We start from the raw sequence: 24,951 nt of genomic DNA on the forward strand, positions 1-24,951 counted from the left end.
TTACTGTACTTGGTGTTTACCACTTTGCCTTTTGAACCTGCTGATCACCCTCTGTGCTTCGCTGTTATCCCTCATTTTGCCGTAATTTCACTTAATGTTAGGTTTTTTAGGAATGCAACCCCATCATTAAATGAGGGATACCCGTACTTTATGGTCGCTTGGTGCCGGGTTAATATAATATTATCACAAAGTAATACATTTTCATGAAAAATCCAACACCCAACCCCAAATGAGTTACAGTATTGCATTGTACAGATATTAAATTCCCAGTGCTTGTTTACAAGGTTGATCAGCTGACTGTCATCAGCCTCCCTCTGAGCAATGTTACCAATGCTCTCCTTCTTTCATGCACCTATGCTGTCATTGCTTGAGATGGTTAGTGCTTACCACAACAACTAATTTCAACACTTAGTAAATAATATTGTAGTACATTAATTGTGTAAGTGCACAAGTAGCCAAATCTAGCCAAAATGTATCACTCAAAGGTAACAAATAATATTGCTAGGACTGTATCTCCATATCAAATACTACATATACAGTAAAGTACTCCGTACAGCACAATATTGTATGTTCTAATGATCCTGTTGTAAGCTGATTTGCCGAGCTTTTAAGGGGTATTACTATAAATGTTGGAATGCACATCATTATACCCCTAATCACATTAATTCAAATAGGGAAAAATTCTCCATTATAAAATGTTTCACTATCATTCACTTTCCTCTGGAAAACATCCCCAATGTATAATGAGGACCCACTTCTATTTAAGGTATTTTTTATCTGTGTGACGCTGTCGCCCTGCCTGTCATCATATAGCATTTGTCAAATAAAATATAGCATTGTTGTCAATCTCCGTCACTTATGACTTAGGGTTCACATTTTATACCCCTAGTTTGGGGTAATCTTTTTAACCTTCAAAAGTTGTCTTGTATGCCAGTACACTACAGTATATACAATGGGGTGACCAGAATCAGGAACACACACACAAAGCCTCCCTTCATTTGCTGTCATTCACTCAGATGTATAGCTGTACTAGGTGTGTTCTGATATGGTAGTCTGCTTCTACAGAAGGAAACCAAATTATTTACCCAGTTTACCCATGACTTCACACAATCTATCCTCACCCATCAGAAACACATCTTCCCCAAAAATTATTGATGCCAAGCTCTCTACTCATTCACACACATTTCATTTTTTTTTTATTGTCAATCCTTTCATTTCTAAAGCATCCCCATTCCTCCCTTATCATCCATCTTGATCTTTGCATCTCTAACTTACAATCCACATCTTGATTATATACTGTCTTACCTGTCGTGTCACTGGACGTTCCCCATACGAGGTAGTTTGGCGGGTGTCAGGTCTTTCCATACTCATGCCAGATCTAGGAGTAGCAATATCCATTCCAACTGCTCCTCTTGTCAAGGGTCGATCAGCACTTCCTTTTAAAAAAGGAAAGAAAATGTGGACAAATCTAACTTGCCAGGAAATTATAAATATTGACGCAAGAATACTTAGGTATGTACAATAATCATTAAGAGATACCAATTTTTGTTTTTAAAGGGATATGAGAATCAAGAACAAGCTGTTCTGCAAAACAATACATATTCTACTGGGCTGTGCTAGGTGGTCGTCTTTCTAAATACGGTAAACCAAAAAATATACAGTAATGCTTTGCCTTATTGTCATATTAACTTCGAACCTTGTACCAAGTTTGATGAAAAGATCTTTAACAGTTTGTATAAGATGAGTTGTAATGGAAAACTGAAGACAGACAGACAGAGAGTATAAGCTGACAATCCCCCTTCCATTTTTAACAGTACAGTCAGTTCTGCTATAACGCGATAGTTGTGTTCTTGTAAAACATCGTGTTATAGAAATTCGCATAATAGAAATAACAGGGCTTATGGAGAAAATAGGGTTAGGTGCAGATTACTACTCGAAATCGAAAAAAATTTAGTAGTTAGCCTAACACAAAGGATAGCACAGTCTAAATAAATGTTACATTCATATCTAATAATGAAATCATACAGTAAATGTAACACTTTACCTTGAAAAAATATGAATATAACTTGATGGGGGAGAAGGGTGATTTTGAGGTAGATAACATCGAACTTCTCTTCAAGGGTTATAGCCTTTCTTTTACGATCATCACTGGGAATGCGATCACCAGAACGCTTCTTGGAGAGATTCTTCTTTACCATATTCACAATTAATACCACAAAATTGGAGAAATAGTAAGCAAAAATTGCGTTACAGCAAACAAGCGTTCGCGTTATACAAATATTGTTCCTCTATTCATAAATCGCGTTAGAGCCAATTCCCGTTGTCAAAACACACGTTATAGCAGAACTCACTGTAGGAGGCTAATAATAACAATGTTAACAGAACTCTGAGGAAGATGTGAGAGACTTAATGTGGTTCTGAAGAACATGTGAGGCATGATGTACAGTAGTTCAAATGAGCTAAAGTATAAGCAGTCGTTAAAAAGTAACAGACTTTCTTACATTGGCAAAATGTTACTCAACTATAGACCGGTGAGCCTGACCAGCATAATATATAAAGTACTTGAGAGTATTATCAGAGATGCCGCAATGGAACATCTAATACGAAACAACCTTGTAAAAGATTGCCAACACGGTTTTATGCCGGGGCGCTCTTGCTTAACACAATTGCTCAAGGTATTGGATATTTGGACCCATATTCTGGAACGGGGTGGTAATATCGACAATATTTACCTAGATTTTGCCAAGGCTTTCGACAGTGTACCCCATGAAAGGCTGAAAATCAAACTGGAAGGGTACGGAATTCGGGGGAATGTCCTAGCGTGGATAGAAGACTTTCTACATGACCGCAAGCAGTGTGTGGTGATTAATGGCACGAAATCGTCATCCGTACCTGTCACAGGCGGAGTACCACAGGTCAGTGTATTGGGCCCGCTGTTGTTTGTTTGTTTCATAAATGACATGCCTGACGTTGTACACTCCTCCATACAAATGTTAGCCGATGACGCCAAGTTATTTCGGGAAATTAAGAACCAAGCGGACTGTGAAGAGCTGCAGAAGGACCTCTGTGGGCTCCAGGAATGGTCAAAGAAATGGCTGCTGAGATTCAATGTCACGAAGTGTAAGAGGATGCACCTGGGGCATACCAAAGGTAAGGAGGCATATCATATGTCCCAACGGGATGAAGAAACTGCACTGGTTGAGACTGTGTGTGAGAAGGACCTCGGTGTGTATGTTGACAATGAGCTGAAGTTCTCGGGCCATTGTGAGAAGAAGGTAAATCAGGCAAATAAATTATTGGGTCTTATAAGAAGGTCGTTCAGATATCTAGACGGTCCGTCCCTCGTAACGATCTTCAGGAGTGAAGTGCTTCCCCATCTGGTCCCCGAGATATGCTAGGGACTGTCAGTTGGTTGAAAATGTTCAAAGGAGGGCCACCAGACTGGTGCCTGCACTTCGGCACCTCAGCTACCCTGAGAGATTGGAGCGCCTGAACTTGCCAAGCTTATACTACAGACGGGCAAGGGGGGGACCTGGTTGAGGTGTATAAGCATCTCAGGGGGCACTACTCATTTGAGTGTCCTTACTTGGAGCTGGTGGACGCTCTCCCCACAAGGGGTCACAGCTCAAGATTGAAGAAGCCGCAAGTCCAGAAAACCGTGAGGGCAAACTTTTTCGGAGTGAGGGTTGTAAACTCTTGGAACAATCTACCAGAGAGTGTTGTGATGGCATATGGATAAAAAATTATTAATAAATATGACTGCTTATTTACCTGAGGTGACAGGCCGCTGGTCAAAAGTTGATGGTATGGCACCACGGTTAACTGGTCCCTCCTCCATCATTTCTATGGAGGCTTCCTGTTGCTCCTTCTCCTCTGTAGTCTTGTCTCCGGCCTCTGCTGGCTCCTGAAATATATAAGCATGGCTATCAAATGCAACTCATTTTATTCACTCTTACAAGCCCTTTATCACTACAGCACAGTACAGTATGGCAGGAATCAAGAGGCACATGGACTCTTCCCTCTACCAGGTACAATTATTTCAAAATGAGTATAAAGAGTGAGTCAATGCTTCTAAGCTGGAAAACAATTGCCAAGGTGTTGTATAATTATGTAGATAAAACATAAATGCTTCTTCAGTACTATCCATAAGAATACAGTAATTGAAAAATATTTATAAAATTTACTTCATTCTTTTAAAAGATATAATGATTGCAAGAAGAAGCAAAACTACAGAGCATATCTTTTTTGAATCAATGATAAACCAGACTATAGAAATTAAATTAGTTTGCAGCACTTAACTTCTTTATATAATTAATACTGTTACAGAAGTTTCCTCAAAAATATCAATTATTGTTTCAGGCTTGAAGCCATTTCCTACTATATTGTACACTACACAGCATGATACTACAACGGGTGAATTTACATTAAATATATACAGTATTACGACAGGTTTAAAATACTACATTCAAAAGTATAAAACTCGTTTATGGATAAGAAGATGCAACTACTGTCGTGTGCAGTACAACACAAAACACTGAAATATAAATTATCAGGGCTTTCACAATCTTTCAAATTAGAGAGTAATGTAGTACTTTTCAAGAGTGACCAGAGGTCTTAGGGCCAATAAGGTGACAGTTCTAGAGAGAGAGAGAGGTGAAATGCATCTAGTATGGCAGCACTACATTAGTGTTAAGGTGCAAGCACTGCTTGCTCCCTCTCACTTTCAGGTACTGCCGCTAGCTAGCCCTCATGGTGAACAGGGAAGCAACTTGCATACCGATAAGTCTTCCACTGCCAGTACACAGCCTTTTCACCATCAAGACTCCTGCTGTGCCTCCTCATTGCAACACAAGGTAACTGGGTGCCTCATGGGCCCAGGCTAGATCAGCAGGGGATCTCAGAGTAGTAGTGGGCCCCAGAGGGACGGCATATAGGCCCACTGGCGTGTAGACACGTTCTGGCGCCTACCGGCCATTGCCCCGCTGCCTTGCGGATTAACTTTGGTAGGTATAAGGCTACGGGAGTAAACGAAAAATCTGCATCAGGCAGACATGCTTACAGAGCTCCAACAAGTCCCCAACGGGGGTATAGGCGGAAGAGGTGACCGCCATGAAAACCCAACGACTTCACCGGCAGACGAAGTCAATGCATGATGGACAGGCTACTAAGGCAAAACCCAACAAACTGGGATGTCAGCAGTCCATTACGACTCGCCCTCTCCCAAGTCATTGCAGGCAGTAGGCAGCAACCAAACAGGGAGATACTACTGCCTGGGAAGATATTGGAAGCATAATGTATTGTCTAATGGTAGACCCTGCTGCCATATGGCATCACGAAAATTGTGACCAAGTGCCAGGTTGCTGATCTGACTTTCTGCCCCATTTACACACAATTGCAGGGTCTCAATAGTTTCTCTTACTATTAACAACACAACATACATATATTGTTTCTCACTTTTGATATTTTTTTCATTTTGGTATTTCTTTATGGTTCTCTATTACTATTATTATTATTAGTAGTAGTAGTATACTGTATTACAGTGTTGTGTTATATATATATATATATATATATATATATATATATATATATATATATATATATATATATATATATATATATATATATATATATATATATATATATATATATATATATATATATATATATCCTGATAAAATCACACAGGGAAAAGGGAAACAATGGTGCACCTTAGCTTTCGTCTTTATTCAAGACATCTTCAGAGGCAAGTGAATTACTTGGACAGAGAGAGGCTTAAATACACAAGGTGACCTTATTAAACATGAGGTCAGGTCATAATCATGACATCCACTAATCTGCACACCAACACCAACACACACGCAGAGGAGCTTAAGAGAAAGGGCGACGTGACTAGTCAAGCTACGTCAGGTCAAAAATATATGGGACCCACTAAATATCTATCCTACATCTAACTACAAGATTTTAAAAGCATTTTCAACCTTGGGCCACTGACAAATAAATTTATGTAACATATTATCAGTTTTGTACACTTCTAAGCTGTTTTCCCCATCCCCGTGTGCCCAGCCATCTCTTCTACTAACGTAAGAGTTAAAAAACTTAATATTATTGATATTTCTCTTAAATATTAATTGTGTGTGCATATCATCATAAAATTAAGATGTTATTTTTACCACAACGTACGTATTGTGTCGGTGATAGCCCAAAAAATGGTAGTCTGGCGGTCGGCCTAGTCTCTATTTCAATTAATCCCATATGTTCTGTTATTTTACTTACGCGTTTCGCTTTATACTCGGACCTCCATGGGTTTAATTAGGTGCGTAAACCCAGGCTATGCTGTGTATTGAATTAAATCAATTTTGTATTAAGAAAAATTGTGATATATATCAAATATGAACACTATACTGAGCAACGTCCTTGGCTTTGCTTATAAACTTATTTTAAATCACCCCTGAGCCTCTCCCATCAATAGTATAAGCTAGGTTACCTCAGGTGTTCTAATTATGGGTACCTGAAGTGTCGTAGTGCTGAGACACCAGTCTAGAGGCCCTATTCTGGACGTTCTTTATCGATTGATAGTCTCTTGCACATATTGAGGACCAGATAGTACTGCAAACGAGGAAGTACCTCACTTTTGGAGAGCATTAAGAGGGACGAATTGTCTTAGGTATGTGTACGACCTTCTTAAAGGTCCTATTTATCATTCATTATCAGATGAATACTAATTTCGTTATTGTCTTTGTTCTATATGTACATAACCAAAGATATAATCTTTAGTACTGAACGACAGTCCCCCAGCTCACCTCAGGAGTTCCCGTGGAATGTTTGTTGTCGTCGAGGTCCGGTTACCATGACAACACTAAATAATAATAATGGACAGATACGGACCTACATGTTGTCTTTTGTTTTTAAAGGGATTAGCCCACCCGGGTACAGGTCAATGACTTTTATCCTCTTCACCAATGATCGACTCGTTAGCCGCTTGGGCGATCGGTCACGTCTATGTTACGCACTGTTGGCAAGTACTGGGCATGCACCGGCTCCTGAATGTACTTGAACCTGCTCCAGTGTTAGTCAAGTCTGCAGAAGCTATCAGTACAGAAAAGTGTCATAGTTAACTTCTTAGTAGTAAGATTTAGGAACTTTTGATTGATACAACCTGCTAGAGAATGTTGGGACCTCATCGAGTGTGACCTCATTTAAGACCAGACTTTATTAACACTGACATGTGTTCAGGTATATTCAAGAGCCTGTACATAGTACAGAACGACCGCCCGATCAGATAATAAGTTGGTTGCGAGGATACTGAAAAAACATTGTTGATGGTTCAGAGGTAACGTGTGTAGCTCTGAGTCTCACCAATATATCATGGTTCGAGTCTTGCTTGACACGGACACACATGAGAAGGGTGTTAGCCTGTGTGACCCTACCAAACATCATAAGTTTCCCGGACTTCGGTTTCTTCCTGCAGTGGTACAAACACTGCATATGGATAGTCTAACCGCCTAAACGGCGAGTAAGCTGATAAGTGGTGAAAAAAATAAATTAAACAAAAAGTAGGTAAAACCAGCTCAGTGTAGCTTAGCAGCTGTTCCAGAATAGTTTCCCCAAAATTTGTATCCGTTTTTTCTGAAAAAGAAAATATCGTAATATCAATATTAAATATTTTTAAATAACTATGAGTTGATAGATAACAACATAAATAAAAAATAATATTTTTGCACATATCTGTCCTGAAAGAGTATAAATATTTTATATGGTTTAGAAGTTTCTTAATATATCCCTTTAACAGTAGGTGCGTGTCATACTGGCCGCCGTGTGTGGCAGCGCTGCGTGTCATCCTCCTTTCCTGTTGATGGTCGCCCAGGCAGGTCGCCAGCATGGATCAAGTAAGGTTATAAATTAATGTATTATATTAGTTGTAGCCCGTGTTTATTTGTTAAATGCCATCTAGTTGTATGACTTAAATTCTGGTGAAGTAAATATGAATTACATGTTGTAGAGTATGATATACAGTAAATATTGGCGCCAGCTGAACCACACACGTGTGTACAGTGATATTTATTCGAGAAAATTGTCATACAAGTGCACATTGGTGTAGCACTTACACAGACCGTGTAGATATATAAGAAGTGGTAATCAATGAGGAAATTATAACTGATAATAGCACAAGAAAGTTGATAAAAGCTTATTTCTATTCATTATCGAGTTGGGGCCCGTGTCTTAAGCCAGGAGTGACGAAAATGATTCCGGGACTTAGAAACCTTCTATTTCAATATAGATTAAAGAAACTAAACTTGCATTCCCTAGAAAGACGAAGAGTGCGGGAAGATATGATACAAGTATTTAAGTGGGTGAAAGGAATAAGAACATAAGAATGGAGGAAACTGCAGCGGGCCTATTGGCTCATACTGGGCAGTCCCGTTTACACCCAACCCCTATTGCTCATATAAGCATCCAACCTATGTTTGAAGCTATCCAGCGTATTCAAGTTAATGATGATATTTGGTAACTTGTTCCATTCATCCACTACTCTGCTTCCAAACCAGTGTTTACCTATTTCCCGCCTAAATCTAAATTTGTCTAATTTAAAATCATTGTTACGAGTTCGCTCCTGGTTGGATAGTTTGAGTACCTTTTTAATGTCCCCTTTGTTTAGCCCTGCCTTCCACTTATACACCTCTATCAGGTCGCCCCTCGCTCTACGTCTCTCGAGGGAGTGCAAATTAAGATGCTTTAACCTGTCTCCATACTCAAGGTTCCTAATGCCCGGGATTAGTCTTGTCATTCTCCTCTGAATTCTTTCCAAGGATTCTATATCCATTCTGTAATACGGTGACCAGAACTGAACTGCGTATTCCAGGTGTGGTCTCACAAGAGCAAGATACAGTTTTAGGATGACCTCGCTAGTCTTGTAACTAACACTCCTTTGTATGAACCCAAGTACTTTATTAGCCTTGTTGCGAGCAAAAACACATTGTTTACTTGGCTTAAGGTTCCTACTTATCATTACTCCTAAATCTCTCTCGCAGGGGATATAGATAAAGTTCTTATAATATTCGAGCAGGATAGGACTCGTAGCAACGGATTTAAGTTGGATAAGTTTGGGTTTAGGAGGGAGATAGGAAGGAACTGGTTCACAAATAGGGTGGTGGGCGAGTGGAACAAGCTTAGCAACTTTGTTGTAAGTGCTGGAACGCTGGAAAGTTTTAAAAGGAGGCTAGACAGATTCATGAATGATAGAGAGTGGAAGTAACTCTCGACATGAGCTGCCATGCACAGGCCAACCGGCCTATTGCAGACTCCTTATGTTCTTAAATTGCCCATTACATCATCTCTCGAACCCGGAAAACTATCCCCCCCCCCCATCCCTGGAATTTTCCGGGTTACGGAAATTTTGTCACGGAATTTCCAGAAAATGCGCCTGATTTTCATCTCCCAAACCCAGAAAAAACTCCCCCATCTTTAATTTTCTGAGTATCGAGAAAATGTGCCCCTTGGAAAATCATTCCCTCGGGTTTGAGGGATTCCGGCTAAAGGAGATATTACTGTATTAAAACAACAGCAAGTAGGCTGCAGCCTTCAGCGGTTTGAAGATAAAGTACAGTAGTATATGTGTGAGTAATACAGAAGTATTCTTGTGTGGTCGTGTCGTTCATCATTTTTTAATTTTGTTAATATATACATGCTGTACTTTACCTTCATTTGGCAACTGTGATTACTGTATTTGTGAAATTTTATAATAAAAGAGGTTTGTTGCCTTCTAAGTACAGTACAGTAGTATAAATCATTTAACAAAATAATGTAGAATTAATACAGGTATTTTGTAAGAAGTTTATTTTAAATTTAAGTAATATAACAAAAGTTTCACTGAAGATCGTTAAGAAAACAAAACAAAAAATACGTGTACATACAGTAGTGATGTCCTTATTTTAATGGCACCATTTTATATAATAATTAGTTTTCTTTTCATTTGTACAACAATTACAGTACACTACTGTATTGCTTAATTTGTTGTGCATGTCAAATAGTTTGTCCTTTCTAATGCCTGGGTAATGTATCATGTTACCATAGGTTTCGCTACTGGACTAGAGTAATGTGTTCAGCACTATTTTCCTTGTTCCACTTATGTCCTGGTCAAGGTGCTGGACAGTACAGAATGTTTGAGGATATTGCTATTTTTCTGTAGAAATGAATGAATGTCCCACTGTTATTTTGTCATTTAGACAGAAGAATGTCCCACTGTTATTTTGTCATTTAGACAGAAGAATGGCTCACTGTTATTTTACCATTTAGAAGAATGTCCCACTCATTTTACCATTTAGACAGAAATAACAGTGTTATTTGACCATTTGTAGCCAAAAAAGCTTGCGAATTTGCTAATTTGACCATTTAGATGGTAAAATATTTATCAATACTTTACATTTTAAGAACATAAGAATGGAGGAAACTGCAGCGGGCCTATTGGCCCATACTGGGCAGTCCCGTTTACACCCAACCCCTATTGCTCATATGAGCATCCAACCTATGTTTGAAGCAATTCAGCGTATTCGAGTTAATGATGATATTTGGTAACTTGTTCCATTCATCCACTACTCTGTTTCCAAACCAGTGTTTACCTATTTCGCCTAAATCTAAATTTGTCTAATTTAAAACCATTGTTACGAATTCGCTCTGGTTGGATAGTTTGAGTACCTTTGTAATGTCCCCTTTGTTTAGCCCTGACTTCCATTTATACACCTCTATCAGGTCGCCCCTCGCTCTACGTCTCTCGAGGGAGTGCAAATTAAGATGCTTTAACCTGTCTCTATACTCAAGGTTCCTAATGTCTGGGATTAGTCTTGTCATTCTCCTCTGAATTCTTTCCAAGGATTCTATATCCATTCTGTAATACGGTGACCAGAACTGAACTGCGTAATCCAGGTGTGGTCTCACAAGAGCAAGATACAGTTTTAGGATGACCTCGCTAGTCTTGTAACTAACACTCCTTTGTATGAACCCAAGTACTTTATTATCCTTGTTACGAGCAAAAACACATTGTTTACTTGGCTTAAGGTTCCTACTTATCATTACTCCTAAATCTCTCTCGCAGTCGGATTTTTCTATGGCATCGTTGTTCATCTGGTATCTGGTTTCCCTGATTACATCTCCTATACTGAGTACTTTACATTTGTCGACGTTGAATTTCATCTGCCATTTTTCAGACCATTCGAAAAATTTGTTTAGATCTTCCTGTAGTTTTGCCGAGTCCTTGTCAGATTTGATAACACGTCCTATTTTAGTGTCTTCAGCAAATTTACTTATGTTGCTGTCAATGCCGATATCTATGTCGTTTATGTATATAATAAATAATAATGGTCCAAGTACTGAGCCTTGGGGAACTCCACTTGTGACGTTGCTCCACTGGGATTTAGTGCTGTTAATGCTCACTCGCTGTTTCCTGTCCTGTAACCACGCCCTAATCCATTTAAGGATGTCACCTTTGATGCCATGAGCTTCTACCTTTCTAATTAGTCTTTCGTGGGGGACTCTGTCGAAGGCTTTGCTAAAGTCGAGATATACCACATCATAATTGTGCCCCTCGTCCACCGATTCGAAAACTGATGAAAAGAATGTTAATAGATTAGTTAGGCAAGAACGTCCGCTTGGAAGCTATGCTGGGAATCATTGATCAATCGGTGCTTTCTCCAGGTGATTTAATAGAGTTTGAAATGATTGCTTCCAGTAATTTGCCTACTATTGATGTTAGACTGATTGGGCGGTAGTTAGAGGATAGTGATCTATCCCCCTTCTTGGAAATCGGTATTACATTCGCTATCCTCCAGGATTCTGGTACTACACCTGTTTTTAATGACATGTTAAACAACTTTGCTAAGGGCATACTAAGCTCTTCCTTACATTCCTTTAATACTCTGGCAAATATCTCTTCGGGACCAGGTGACTTATTAGGCTTTAGTTTGTCTGTTTGCTTACTAACATCGTTACTAGTCACTACTATCTCACTTTATTTGTTTTCTTCACTATCTCTGAATAGAGTCGGTGCCTCGGGTATCATGTTTAAATTTTCGGTGGTGAAAACTGTTGAAAAATATTTATTCAAATTATTGCTCATTTCTCCGTCGTTATCAGTGAGCTCGCCGTAGTCTGTTAATGTTAATCCGTGAGCATTTTTTTTTCTTTTTCTTTTCTCACTAAACTTTAGGTCAAACTTTGGTTTAGTGATAGCTTGACTCACTGGGAAAGGGAAAATACTGGGGATGGGGCAGGCAGCATGTTGCCATTGTTACATGTAATAAAAGGATAAAATTAGACTTACCTTTTGCTCACTAAATTGTTTAACTCTGAACAACTTTGTTCTTTATAAACAACGTTGTTCAAAGTCAAACGATTAAGTAAGCAAAAGGGAAGTCTAATTTGATCAAATTGCATACGTCAAAAATTAACACAAATTTCTATGATAAAGAATAAAGTTGAGACATAGCATATGGTATCATATTATACAATAGCATATGTTTTATGTACAAAAAATAGCTCCTTCCACACACTAACCATCCTCTGAGCAACATGACACACTCAGAGTCATGTTGTTGCTATGCTGTGTGTATGCCATGACAACACATTGGGGAAGGGTCAGTGAGCACAGTTGGGCTCAATGCAGTACTGTACTGTACTCAGTATTTTCCGCCCTGCCGTTTGAATCCGTTGTTCATCCTCTATTCTTTGATGTTAACCTTCGTAATTTCACTTAACGTTAGGTTTCCAGAAACGCAACCCCATCATTAAATGAGGGATAACTATACAGTACATAGGTACAGTAAAATATAAAAACACAAGACCAAATGAGCTTATTATAAATTATACATGAAAGCGAAATACCACAGGCCCTAGAAACCCACTGGCTTAACAATCTTAACTTTAGGCAAAAATGATCCAACCTGATTTCTTCAGTCATTTCCCAGAATGCTTCAGTGAAAATGGGTACAAAAGCCTCAGTGCAGTACAGCTTTTTAGCCACTCGCTAAAATTTTTAAATTCGTGATACAATAAATTATTTTTATTATAATAATGACACTTTTAAAATATAGCCGAACCAAAAAAAGGGGGGCTCTTGACCAATGGTTTAGATACTAGGGGGGAAATGGAATGCATTAGCCTGTATTGTACAATAACACAAACAAACCCTTTTTGAATAAAAAAAGCTTCAAATTTTTTTCCAATATGCCTCAGTGGACTTAATTTTTGTGTTTGTTAAAGAATTAAAGAATAGATGGTCGTAGAGTTGAGCAAATCACCTGTGTAGATGGTTAAATTGTCACATGATACTTGTAGTTTCATATGATTTTTAACGGGTACTGTAACTACTTAACACAAAACTGTACATTTGAGTAGTGTTATATAGTACAATATTATCACTTTTCCTGGACTTAATTTATTATGAACTGTAGACTTAAACATTTAGCTAACTGTTGTCTTTGATTGAACTGCAGATACATTACTTCTCGAATTGTTGACATGTTCTATGCTAAAGTCACAAAAACAACCCTAAAATACTGTATTGGTAATTTGCACTGGGGAAATATTTGCTTCAAGAGTAAATAAAATATTCAACTTTGGGTGATTGAGTGTTTGTCTCCAAAGGCTTTACAGTACAGTAATAAAAAGGCAGAATGTTGGGGAAGAGAGGCTGTATTTAGGCTCCCTGTACAGTACTGTAGTAATCAGCAACAGGTAATTTCTGATTGCTGGCACTCGCCACATGCAAATAGAGAGGTCATAGTCAGCCATGTGTTAATTAGTCAAAATACATCATTTTAGACAGCACAAACTAACTATAACCTGACCTTAATTAGGTTGGTTTGGTTGATTCAAGTCAGATTATATCTGAAATGAAGTAATATTGCATCAAAGACAGGACTGCTATCAGTCACTCACTTGGCTAGTCGATGCTTGACTGACTTTGTTGCCCTCCTGGCTACATGGTAGTTTTCAGTTAAATTAAACACTAGGTATAAGTATACTGTAAAGCAAAAGCATTTGTAAACTTATCGAAACAAAACTATATTTTGGCTAAAAATAGTCAGTTCTGCAGATATTTTTTATATGGCAATTTGCAGTAAATGTAATTGATAAAAAGATTTTAAGTTCAACCTTGTAAGAAAATTTCATATAGTTTAGCCTTTGGTAATTTGTTAGAAGGTAAACCAGTATTAACCTAGCAGCTGATTACAGAGTGAGCGAGCCTTCCAGAAGCAGCCTCTTGTTTTCCTGAACCGCAAGAAGGTTCTGGGAAAGAGGCCACGTGGCCTAAGGCACACTCGGCAGGTGGGGCTTGGCTTCAAGGCCCCCCGCGAGGTAAGCGGGCACCCAGCACATGGTGCCTCAATAGGAGGCAGCCACTAGCAGGCATGCTGACTTAGGCCTGTTTGAGTTGTCTGGTTGTTGCCTGTCCCTTCCCCTCCACTTCCCTCCCTCCCATCACCACTCTTAACTAGTGCCAAAGCTGGCTCCCTGGCACACTTACCTGTCTTGTGTGTTGTGTGGGGAGTCTCTAGTATTGGAGGTGGAACACTGATCAGAACTCGGGAATTTTCAAGCCCTAACTTTTTTTTATGCGTTGTTTATCCAGAACTCATTGTTTGTTTTGATCAGTGTCCTCTCTGTAGTGATTCCCTTCCTACGTTTTCCTGCATGATGTGTGTAACCTTTAACATCGGCACCTTGCATGGTTGTTCCAGACCGAGAAGGCTTTCCAGAAGCAGCCCACAGTCTTCCTTAACTCCAAGAATCCCAAGGAGAAGGGAGGCAAAACTAAGCGCCATTTGCGTAAGGTTGGCCTGGGCTTCAAGACTCCCCGTGAGGTAGTAACATAGTGGCTTATTTTTTAATATATATATATATATATATATATATATATATATATATATATATATATATATATATATATATATATATATATATATATATATATATATATATATATATATATATATATATATATGGTGCTCCTCTACTTAAGAACGTTCAACTTACAAACTTTCAGAGATACAAACATCATCACTGAGGGGGTTACCTGCCAGAACAGGTGTTTAATGTGGATGAGACTGGATTATTTTGAAGAAAATTCCAGATAGAACAAACATTACCTAAGAGGAGAAGAGTGAGCCAGGTTTTAAGGCTGTATTAAAGGGTATAGCTGTACTAAATATCCATAATCTTTTCATTTTTTACAATATGTTTGGTATCTACAAGAGTAAACGTAACTCATAACTCGTAAGTAGAGGAGCACCTATATATATATATATATATATATATATATATATATATATATATATATATATATATATATATATATATATATATATATATATATATATATATATATATATATATATATATATATATATAATTTTTTTTTTTTTTTTCTTTCACATGATTTTTTGATTGTTGTTTTTGTTCATTTATTATGCTTGCCAACCTTTCATATGGGTAGTTGTAGTTAGGCAGCATGTCATAATACTAGTGAGTTCATCCTCCTTATGCTATGGATCAGAGGTTTATTTTTACCCTGATTTTGCCATAGATTATTCAAAATGAATACTGTACTATAGGTAATTTACAATAAAGGTAACTGCTGTGAGGTTTTAAGCTACAGGTAACTCCATCTTTTTAAGACTATAATTAAACCTTTAAAATGATTTTAAACTTTGATTGCATAGTGAATGTCTATAGTGTACCAAGAAAAACAAATTATTGTAATGTATTTTGAAATCTCAACTCATTCCCAAGGGAATTTGTAGATACAGTACATTACTTGATACTACATGTATCTCAGTACCTTAGTAAATGGTTACAGTTTCAGAAATTTAGGCAGCATTCAACATTTTTGCCAATGGGGAACAAGCCCATGAAATAGCCATCAGTGATCTCGTGGTATCATTAATTAATTTTTAAAGCAGAATGTTAGTATGACTCCTTAATTCAGATGTAATGTCAGTTACTGTATACAGTACAGTTCTTGTTTTAGAATTGTTATATTTTATACCCAAGTTAATATTTCTTCATTCAATTGCAATTTGGTCCCTTTTATTCCATACGTGGTACTGTACTGTACAAATAATAGGAAAGCAATATGGATAAAATAAGATAAATTAGATCTGCAATATTGTTGACTGGTCTTAGAATCCTGGCTAAAAACCAGAAGTGTAATAAAAGATTACTGTTGATTTATTCAGGCATAGGGAATAAGACGGTACAGTTGACACAGCATCCCTACACATAAGATTGGAGGGGTGCTATTCTGGTGAGGTGACCACACGGATGGTTTTCATCCATGTCAGTGCCCTAGACTAACCTAATGCTTCTCACCAAGGGTTGCCACCCCGCAATTATGGGAAAAGGCATAAAGGATATTTCTAAATTCAATTGTTATAGATGTTCTTTCTACTTTAACTGTAAAGTCTTGGAGCATGATAAGAAGTTGGCTTCTTGGCTTCATGCTCAGTAAGAATTTTCATATTTTCCTAATCACTTTGGTGTTCATCTGTGTGTACCTAACTTCGGGGATTCCACACTTTCAGAAAAATTTGTTTTTTTTTAGTAGATTACAGTTTAAAAGTTAATTGAAAAGATTAAAATAAATTCAGATTTATACAGATGCCACTAATGTTTGATGAGTAATTTTTTTTTTATGAATTTGAGTTTAGCTTTGGGGGTAATTGAGGTGATCGGGGAACAGTGACAAATACGCCAAAATCTTTTTTCTCGGTATTCAGAATTAAAGATTTATATACATTTCCTTAAACTAAATTAAATTTACTATCTCTTGACACCAGTTTCCTCATAGCTGTGTAATGTGGATGTGTGGAAAATAAGCTACACAACTTTAACTGAATACTGTATCTTTAAAAAACAATATTCGTTACTGTTCCCCTGAGCACCTCGGTTGTGAAATGCTGTTGGCTTTGTTTTGAGATCTTAGATTTATATGTTTTTATTTTATTTTTATTTTTTTTAATGAGTGATGTGTGGAATCTCTGCAAGCCTGAGTGTGAAGCAGTGGCCTCTACACTCTGTATCGGTGAAACTTCCTCCCAGCACTTGCCATCCTTTTGCATACAACTTGCTACATGTTATCAAGTGTAAACCAGGCAAATTATATGCTAGCATCTTCAAATAACACAAGTTTTACTTGAGTTTAGGACACAATGTTGTTGCTCATGTATGTGTACTTGTCTAATTCTAGTACAGTACTGTAATCCATAAAGATAATTAAATCCTCTTAAAGATTAGATATATTTAGTTATACTGTACTTGTGTCCTTCAGTGGTTAGTCCCCTATTTATCAACTTATGCAACAATATCCACCTGGACTTTTTCCCATGCCGCCACATAAATTGGAGGTGTGGCGTAAACACCAGGAAGAGTAAGTTACTCTTAGATCCTGTGGGTCCCTGTATATGGGGCTTACAATGAATCAGAGTAAGACATTAGATGCCCAAAACTTTTATTATTGTCACAAGGGAACTCCGTACAGTACTGTATTCAGAAAAGAACACAATAAAGTACAGGAGTAGTTATTATTATCTTTAATAATTCTTATAGGGAATTGACATAATTTTGAGTATCGGCAAACTGGGGATTTGCAATGATTATTCGTGTGTGTGAGTGCCATTGACATATCCTAATATTTTTTTGTTTTATAGGCTGTTGAAGGCACATATATTGACAAGAAGTGCCCCTTTACTGGAAATGTATCAATTCGAGGTCGTATCTTGACTGGTGTGGTTCAGAAGATGAAGATGCAGCGCACCATCACCATCCGTAGGGACTATCTCCATTACGTGAAGAAGTATAACAGGTAATTGATGGTAAAATCTTGCTCAAGTGGTTTTACTAGAAGGGTACAAAACAGGAAATTGGGCATGTTGTGTTAAATAGAAGGGAGGCCTCGTATGTCTGAGGAGTGTTCCATAGAAAAGTGATTTATAGTGAAACTTTATAATGAAATTTTTCTCATAAGAAATAATGTAATTAGGGGTACCGGGGGCCCCCAAGTTTGCGGATTTTATTTTGCGGTTCTCTATTATTCGCGGATGACGCCCTGGATGTACCCAAGAATGTCATTGGGTAGTTTTAAAGTTGCCGTAATTTTCGAGGCAGAGACAGGGAGTCACTCATTCTAGAGACAGTAATTTCCTTTAGCTGTATTGTAAATATGTCTGTGTGTGTGTAGACAAACACACAAAAACACGTACAAATAAATAATAATTGGAAAATACTCTCAAGTTATCAGAAACAAATTGGCAGCTTTGTTTACATATCAAACAGCTGATTGTAGAGGCAGTCGATGGTGACATGCCATATTCTTTACAGAGACCATTGGTTCTAATGCCTTCTTCATGTTTCATAATAATTTCTGCACTGTATATTATCAATATGTTAACTAAATTTCAGAATGGCCAATAATTTTATTGTAAAAATATTTAAGAGACCAACAAACTCGATGTTCACTCCACCGTAAACAAAGTTAAACTGAGAAGCGTTGGTGGGTGATTTGATCAGCTGAAGGGCACACAAAACTGTTCCCTGTACTGTATATATTATCAATATGTTAACTAAATTTCAGAATGACCAATAATTTTAAGGCGTTCGTTAATCAAGTTTTGTTCGTTAATGGTACTTAAAATGCTTATGGGAGCTAATTCGTTAATTGAACGGTTCATTAATCGAGGGACCACTGTATATATATATATATATATATATATATATATATATATATATATATATATATATATATATATATATATATATATATATATATATATATATATATATATATATATATATATATATATATATATATATATATATATATATATATATATATATATATATATATATATATATATATATATATATACAGTAGTACCCCGATTTACGCGGTCAATTGAACCCACAGGGTACCGCGGAAAGTGAAAACCGCGTAAAGTGAACAACAGAACATATGGGATTAATTCCAATAGAGACTGGCCCGACCCCCAAACTCCACTTTTTCCGACACAATACCTATGTTGTAGTAAAAATAACATCTAAATTTTATGATGGTATGCTCACACAATTAATATTTAAGAGAAATACAGTCGCCAGGTTAATGTCCATTCAAATAATGGACTCAAATCCCCTCTTCCCAGCTCACTAGCTCCTACCTCTCTGATTAATGTTTGGGTGAAAACTCTAGATTTTAACGTTTAGTAATAAATAATACCTCAGACTAAAGTTAGGATAATATAATTGACATTTCTGGATTCCTTGCAGGTCAGGGAATATTTTGAATGTAAACTTCATATATTTTGCACAAAAGATAAAATATTTGCTTTGTGTAAACCAAATTATTACATTAGATCTAAAATTTGTATGTCTAATGCAAAATCCATGATGTTTATATTCAAAATGATCATCATATTGTAAGAATTCCAGCAATGTAAATTATATTCTGGTCGAGTAATTTGTATGAATTTTATGAGCTAAAACAAATATCTTCAGTTAATAAAAAAAAAAATATTCTTCACGACACTATCTGTCAATCAAAGTACCCCACCTTGCCTCCCCCCCTCTCACACTCACGCCAGCTGGGTCGGTCGGTCCCAACCCTCCCCCCCACCTTCCCTCCCTACCAGATAAATGTGTGGGTGAAAACTCTAGATTTTAACGTTTAGTAATAAATAATACCTCAGACTAAAGTTAGGATAATATAATTGACATTTCTGGATTCCTTGCAGGTCAGGGAATATTTTGAATGTAAACTTCATATATTTTGCACAAAAGATAAAATATTTGCTTTGTGTAAACCAAATTATTACTTTAGATCTAAAATTTGTATGTCTAATGCAAAATCCATGATGTTTATATTCAAAATGATCATCATATTGTAAGAATTCCAGCAATGCAAATTATATTCTGGCCGGGTAATTTGTATGAATTTTATGAGCTAAATAAAAAAAAAATATACTTCACCGTGTATATGAGTAGATGCACCGCGGAAAGTGAAAGTCTGGTTCTGGCAAGGTACCTTGTAAATGAGAAATCGCGGAAAGGAAAGTGAAACCGTGTAAAGCGGGGTAATACTGTATGTATATATATCCTGTAGTTTATTTATTTATTTATTTTATTGTTTTTCCTAAGTCACATAAGAGCATTGAAATTATATTCCCACAACTTAAATGGTTTGGAAAGTAACAATGCTATGTGCGCAGCCTTCTCACAGGCACTCGTGTGTTATGGTGCTCACTATACTGTATTCTACCACACAAGTGTTCAACACCAAAAAATCTAAGACAATCTTATTCAGTTCTTATACAATGGAAGGTTTGCATGTAAAGAAATGGAGTGAAAAAAAATTAAATAAAATACAAAATTACAGCTGGGTGTGCAGTCAGGGAGAGGTAGGGGCTGCTGGCTGGATTGCTTGTCAGCCTGGGATCTCTTTATACTGTAACGACAGTACAGTATGCAATTTCACCATAATTCATTTGGTGCTGGATTAATAAAACATTATCAAAAAATATCAACTTTTCCTGAAAAGTCCCACACAACCCGAGATGAGTTATTGTGGCATATTAAATTCACAGCAGATTTGTTTGCATAGCATAAACAGCTGATTGTCCAGACCATCCCTCACCATGTCTTTAACGCTTAGTAAATAATATCGTAGTGTAATTATCAACACTTAAAAAGAATTATGTAGTGTATTATGCTCCTGCATATACCCTGGTTTAATAGTCAGTTGCCTTTTTGTACAGTAGCTAAAACAACTATCTGTGCAGGTGGGGTCGATATGCTCCAAAATTTTACGTGTGACAAGTGACAGCCCTCATGTACCAAAATTTATTGTCCACGGTCTCATATTGTTTCCCATAAAGTAACCAAATTGAATCATCATGTATCACTCATAGGTAACACATAATGCTGGGAATATCTCTCTCTCAACACATCCTGAGCTTTCAAGGGGTATTACTGTTCTTGTTGGAATGCATATACCCCTAATTACAGTTATATAAATGATTTTGGATATACAGTATATCTGTACAGCCAGTCAAACTATAATTCATTACCTATTGTTCTGTATTTTGGGTATCATTTGTTTGTTTCCTTTATTGTTGGTATGAAACAAAAAATATGAAAATACCTTATTCAAAAGCAAATTTCATTTTTGACATTGACTTTTAATGATAAATATTTCCAATTTTCTAAACATCTTCTCAGAAGTGCTAATGCCTTGAGATTATTTGCATTTTGATAGTCCTGTTTTATTAACATTATTTTAGAGAATAACAGGTCTGTTTACCAATTGTGAACATTTTTAGTATGAATAAATGGACAGCTACATCAACATTTTCTATGAACCAATCATCTATTTTTATAGAAGAGGGGCATGGCTTATGTCTAGGTTAGTGTGGAAATACTATTATGCTTCCCCACTGTTGTGTACATTGTTAGGTTGGCAGATAACAGTACAGTATATATAATTAGCCATCCTAAGTTTAGGGAAGTGAATGTTTGCAAATGCTTATATGGAGGCGGCAGTAGAGAAGGGATAAATGATGCCTAAAAAAGAAATAGGATATTATGAGGTGGTAAAGAAGATTTGGGAGAAACTTGGTTATCTCAAATAATAACACTGCAGGGTTTTCTCTGTAGCCAACCAAACTGAAAAATTGATTGATGTCTGGGTTATTTCATATGGTCCCTGGAACAACATATTCGTTTTTCTGATGATATAAACAATTTACTCGTAGTTCATCTCTTAAACAAATCAGTAATCATCTCGGTACTCAGTTGCTATAGTTTCTCCCATTTCTTTAGTAATTTACAGTGGTGTTCCTGATGTCTAACCTCTTCTGATTCTTTTTAGGACAGTAAACTTTCAATGGAATCTTCAGTGTTTATTACCACTGACATTTATTGCTAATACAGTCTATGGAGTTGGGATGGTCTTTGTTGTAAGATTAAAGGAATGATTATTTAACAGGCAGGTAGTGGTGATGCTTCTTGCTATTGATGTAGTCTTCATGATTAAGTAACAGAGGCCTTTTAAATGTATCAATTTACTGTTGATTTTTTGTTGTTTGTCTCCTATCCTCATTTTTTTGTAAGGTATTGGGTTGTTATTGAAAATTTTGCATTTATGAACTCCTTGACTCCTTGTTGTAATAGAAGATCCAGTGATATAGTATCCATTTTCAGAAAATGAAGTGCTATTCAAGTCACAAACTAGGGGACTATACTGTAGGTTTGCTCTTCATCCAACTGTTTGTCTTGGCAAACTTCATATGGAGAAGGATTTTGTAGATGGGAAGTGGTCTTCTTGAAATTTGTCAGAAACTTTAAAAGATTAAGGATTGATGCAAGTTCAGTATTTTTATCTTTCAAGCTGTGAAATGATTTGATCAGGGCTGCCACTGGTGCAGTTAGGTTTAGAATATAAAATTACTATATGGAAAGAAGTCAGTAGTTAAAATACTTAACCCTTCGGCCCCGGGTGACGTTCCAGAACGTCCGACCAGCGCGCACCGGGTGGTGTTCCATGTCCACCTAATTCCCTCCTTCCCCCCCCCCCTTTTTTTAAGTTGAATCTTTTTCGCTTTATCGGAAGTTATACTGCCAACAGCACCCTAACCCGGGGTTTAAGGGTTAATGAAGTACAGTATTGTAAAACAAATGCAGTCTTGTTATATTTTTACTGATAATTGTACAGAATATTCTTTATCTTTTATATATACAGCACATAGTCACTATTCTTGTTGCTGAAATGTTGTGTACTGTATATGTATTTGACAGTGGAATTAAGATGTAACAAAGTTGAGAAAATCAGCCTGTAAAAATTTACGGTTTGATTGATCATGATTGGCAACCCTCCTATCTTTTTTTTAAAGGGAGGGGGGGGGGTTGATTAAGATACTGCATCCTCTCGTGGTAAAATGCTACTGGCAACTCATTAGTATAGGTCTCGGTTCACATCAGTCATGAGATTGGTTACAGGTCAAATGTTGAGGTCTTTTAGGCCTTGGTTCCACCAAACCACTCACAATGATTCTATGACATCAGCACTTGCTTAATTTATATCCCATTTTTACACTAACAGTGAACCACCAGTACCCAAGTTTTTGACAATCATCATTTAATCTTAGGCATTGCTTGCAATTATTTTCATAATTTACCCTGGAGCTTGGTCTTTCACCACTGTACCATGCTGTTTGTGGTGTAACAAGAATTTAGGGAGAGAAAATATCCTCACAGATCCAGTGGGTTCCATTATCATTGGTGCTTACTTTGAAGCTGGGGATGACATTCACAAACATTTCTTAAGGGTTACAATATATATATATATATATATATATATATATATATATATATATATATATATATATATATATATATATATATATATATATATATATATATATATATATATATATATATATATATATATATATATATATATATATATATATATATATATGAGAACGAGGACCATTTCAGTCAAGAGATACAGGAGTTTGAATGTGAAGGGGAGGAGAGTTAGAAGGAAGCCAAGAATGACATGGGGGAGAGGTTGTAAGTAACTATCTCCTATATAGAGCCTGGCGAGAGAGGCTGCAAGAGATATGTGCAGCATGGAGAGCTGCCATCAGGTAATCACAGCTACCCCACACAGGTGTGGAAAGATAACTAAAACAATGATGATGATGGTTCAGAAATTGTGTGTGTACATTATAACCATCTTTGTAATATATTTATTTATATTGTATTGACATTTTTATTTACTTTACAGATTTGAAAAAAGGCATAGGAACATGTCTGTTCATCTCTCTCCATGCTTTAGGTATGTAGGATGAAAAGCATAACTTATTGTGTTAAAAAAAAGGAAGCATGGAACTCATGAAAAAAATTTGAACTTTACTAACCAAAGTTGAAGGGAAAAGGAATTGTAGTTCTTGCAATGAATAAGTCTAACTGCTTACACTGTACACTTTATAACTAGGCAGCACTTTATTCTTTAAGTTGAATTGCAGAGCGATCTAGAGTTCTAGACTATAGTCTCTTTTTGTTGCAGGGATGTGAGGCCTGGCGATATTGTGACTGTTGGGGAATGCCGCCCCCTGTCAAAGACTGTTCGATTCAATGTGTTGAAGATCAGCAAGGCTCCTGGCACTAAAAAACAATTCCAGAAGTTCTGAATATATATCTTGTAAGACAATGCTGTTTTTTTCTTACAATTCCTCTATGTATACCTTTTAGTTTCAGTAATTTCCTGAGAATAGTTAACTTTGCATCACATGTGAGTGTTAAGATTTCTTATATTTAGTTTTGTATGATTGTACTCCATTCACAATTTTTTAAAGTTATTCTGGTTTTCTTCATCTTATTTCATCCTGAACAATATGCCCAACATCTTTTAATCATGAAAAGTTCATAGTTAATGGAATTTGGTGTAAAGATTCATAAAGAATACTGAAAAGGAGATAACAACAGCATTTAGACACTGTGATTAGGAGAACCTCATCCCAGGTGTTACAATAGGGGGTTATAGAATAGTCCAGGAGAAACAGACACTACTTCAGAACAGAGGAGAAAGTAAATACACATACATATTGGAGTCTCAGTTTGACTTTGTCAAAGTGTTGTTTTGCCTCCCAATGCTACATCAATCATACAGCTAATGGACCAGAATGGGATCAGCAACTTTAAGAAGCTGTACATGAAGAAAATGTTCAGGTGTCATCAGGCAACTTCCACTGATCCTGAACTAACACTGGCACAGTTCTGGAAAACACAATTTAACATCCCCTGAAGATGTGAATTACACGGAAGGGCTTGTGAACTAAGTGTTTTCTTTTTCCTTGTGGTTATCAGTAGCGGTAACTATTATATTTCATCACAGAATACTGTGAAGGT

The 24,951-nt window shown here is 36.8% G+C and overlaps 2 protein-coding genes across 4 annotated transcripts in view; one reads left to right on the top strand and one right to left on the bottom strand.

Annotated features, from left to right (window-relative positions):
* Nucleotides 1-6,944, bottom strand: part of LOC121868270 (intraflagellar transport protein 74 homolog) — a 34,607-nt gene extending 27,663 nt beyond the window's left edge. The window contains exons 1-3 of one of the 2 annotated variants that reach the window (XM_042368691.1): nucleotides 6,801-6,944; nucleotides 3,772-3,904; nucleotides 1,306-1,436 (exon numbers count right to left, since the gene is read on the bottom strand). In XM_042368691.1, the coding sequence (XP_042224625.1) occupies nucleotides 1,306-1,436; nucleotides 3,772-3,841 (201 nt within the window). In that variant the 5' untranslated portion in view covers nucleotides 3,842-3,904; nucleotides 6,801-6,944. Of the gene's footprint in view, nucleotides 1-1,305; nucleotides 1,437-3,771; nucleotides 3,905-6,508; nucleotides 6,768-6,800 lie in introns of those variants that run through there. The other variant, XM_042368692.1, reaches the window with a different exon arrangement.
* An 845-nt stretch (nucleotides 6,945-7,789) lies between these two features.
* LOC121868271 (40S ribosomal protein S11-like) lies at nucleotides 7,790-24,253 on the top strand. 2 transcript variants are annotated; one of them, XM_042368694.1, is made up of 5 exons: nucleotides 7,790-7,886; nucleotides 14,227-14,349; nucleotides 17,700-17,854; nucleotides 23,828-23,878; nucleotides 24,110-24,253. In XM_042368694.1, exons 1-5 carry the CDS (start codon nucleotides 7,878-7,880, stop codon nucleotides 24,231-24,233), a joined length of 462 nt encoding a protein of 153 aa, XP_042224628.1. In that variant the 5' UTR covers nucleotides 7,790-7,877; the 3' UTR covers nucleotides 24,234-24,253. The 2 variants fall into 2 exon arrangements, with proteins under 2 accessions (XP_042224628.1, XP_042224627.1); XM_042368693.1 differs by lacking the exon at nucleotides 14,227-14,349 and adding an exon at nucleotides 14,733-14,855.
* The last annotated feature ends 698 nt before the right edge of the window (nucleotides 24,254-24,951 follow it).

Source organism: Homarus americanus, unplaced genomic scaffold, assembly GCF_018991925.1.
Source record: "Homarus americanus isolate GMGI-L3 unplaced genomic scaffold, GMGI_Hamer_2.0 scaffold19318, whole genome shotgun sequence".
Taxonomy (NCBI): Eukaryota; Metazoa; Arthropoda; class Malacostraca; order Decapoda; family Nephropidae; genus Homarus; species Homarus americanus.

Excerpts from the sequence above, each read along its gene's own strand:
- LOC121868271 (XM_042368694.1), top strand. Across the intron at positions 14,350-17,699 it reads GCTTCAAGGCCCCCCGCGAG|GCTGTTGAAGGCACATATAT; the intron begins GTAAGCGGGCAC and ends TTTGTTTTATAG. Across the intron at positions 23,879-24,109 it reads CATCTCTCTCCATGCTTTAG|GGATGTGAGGCCTGGCGATA; the intron begins GTATGTAGGATG and ends TTTTTGTTGCAG.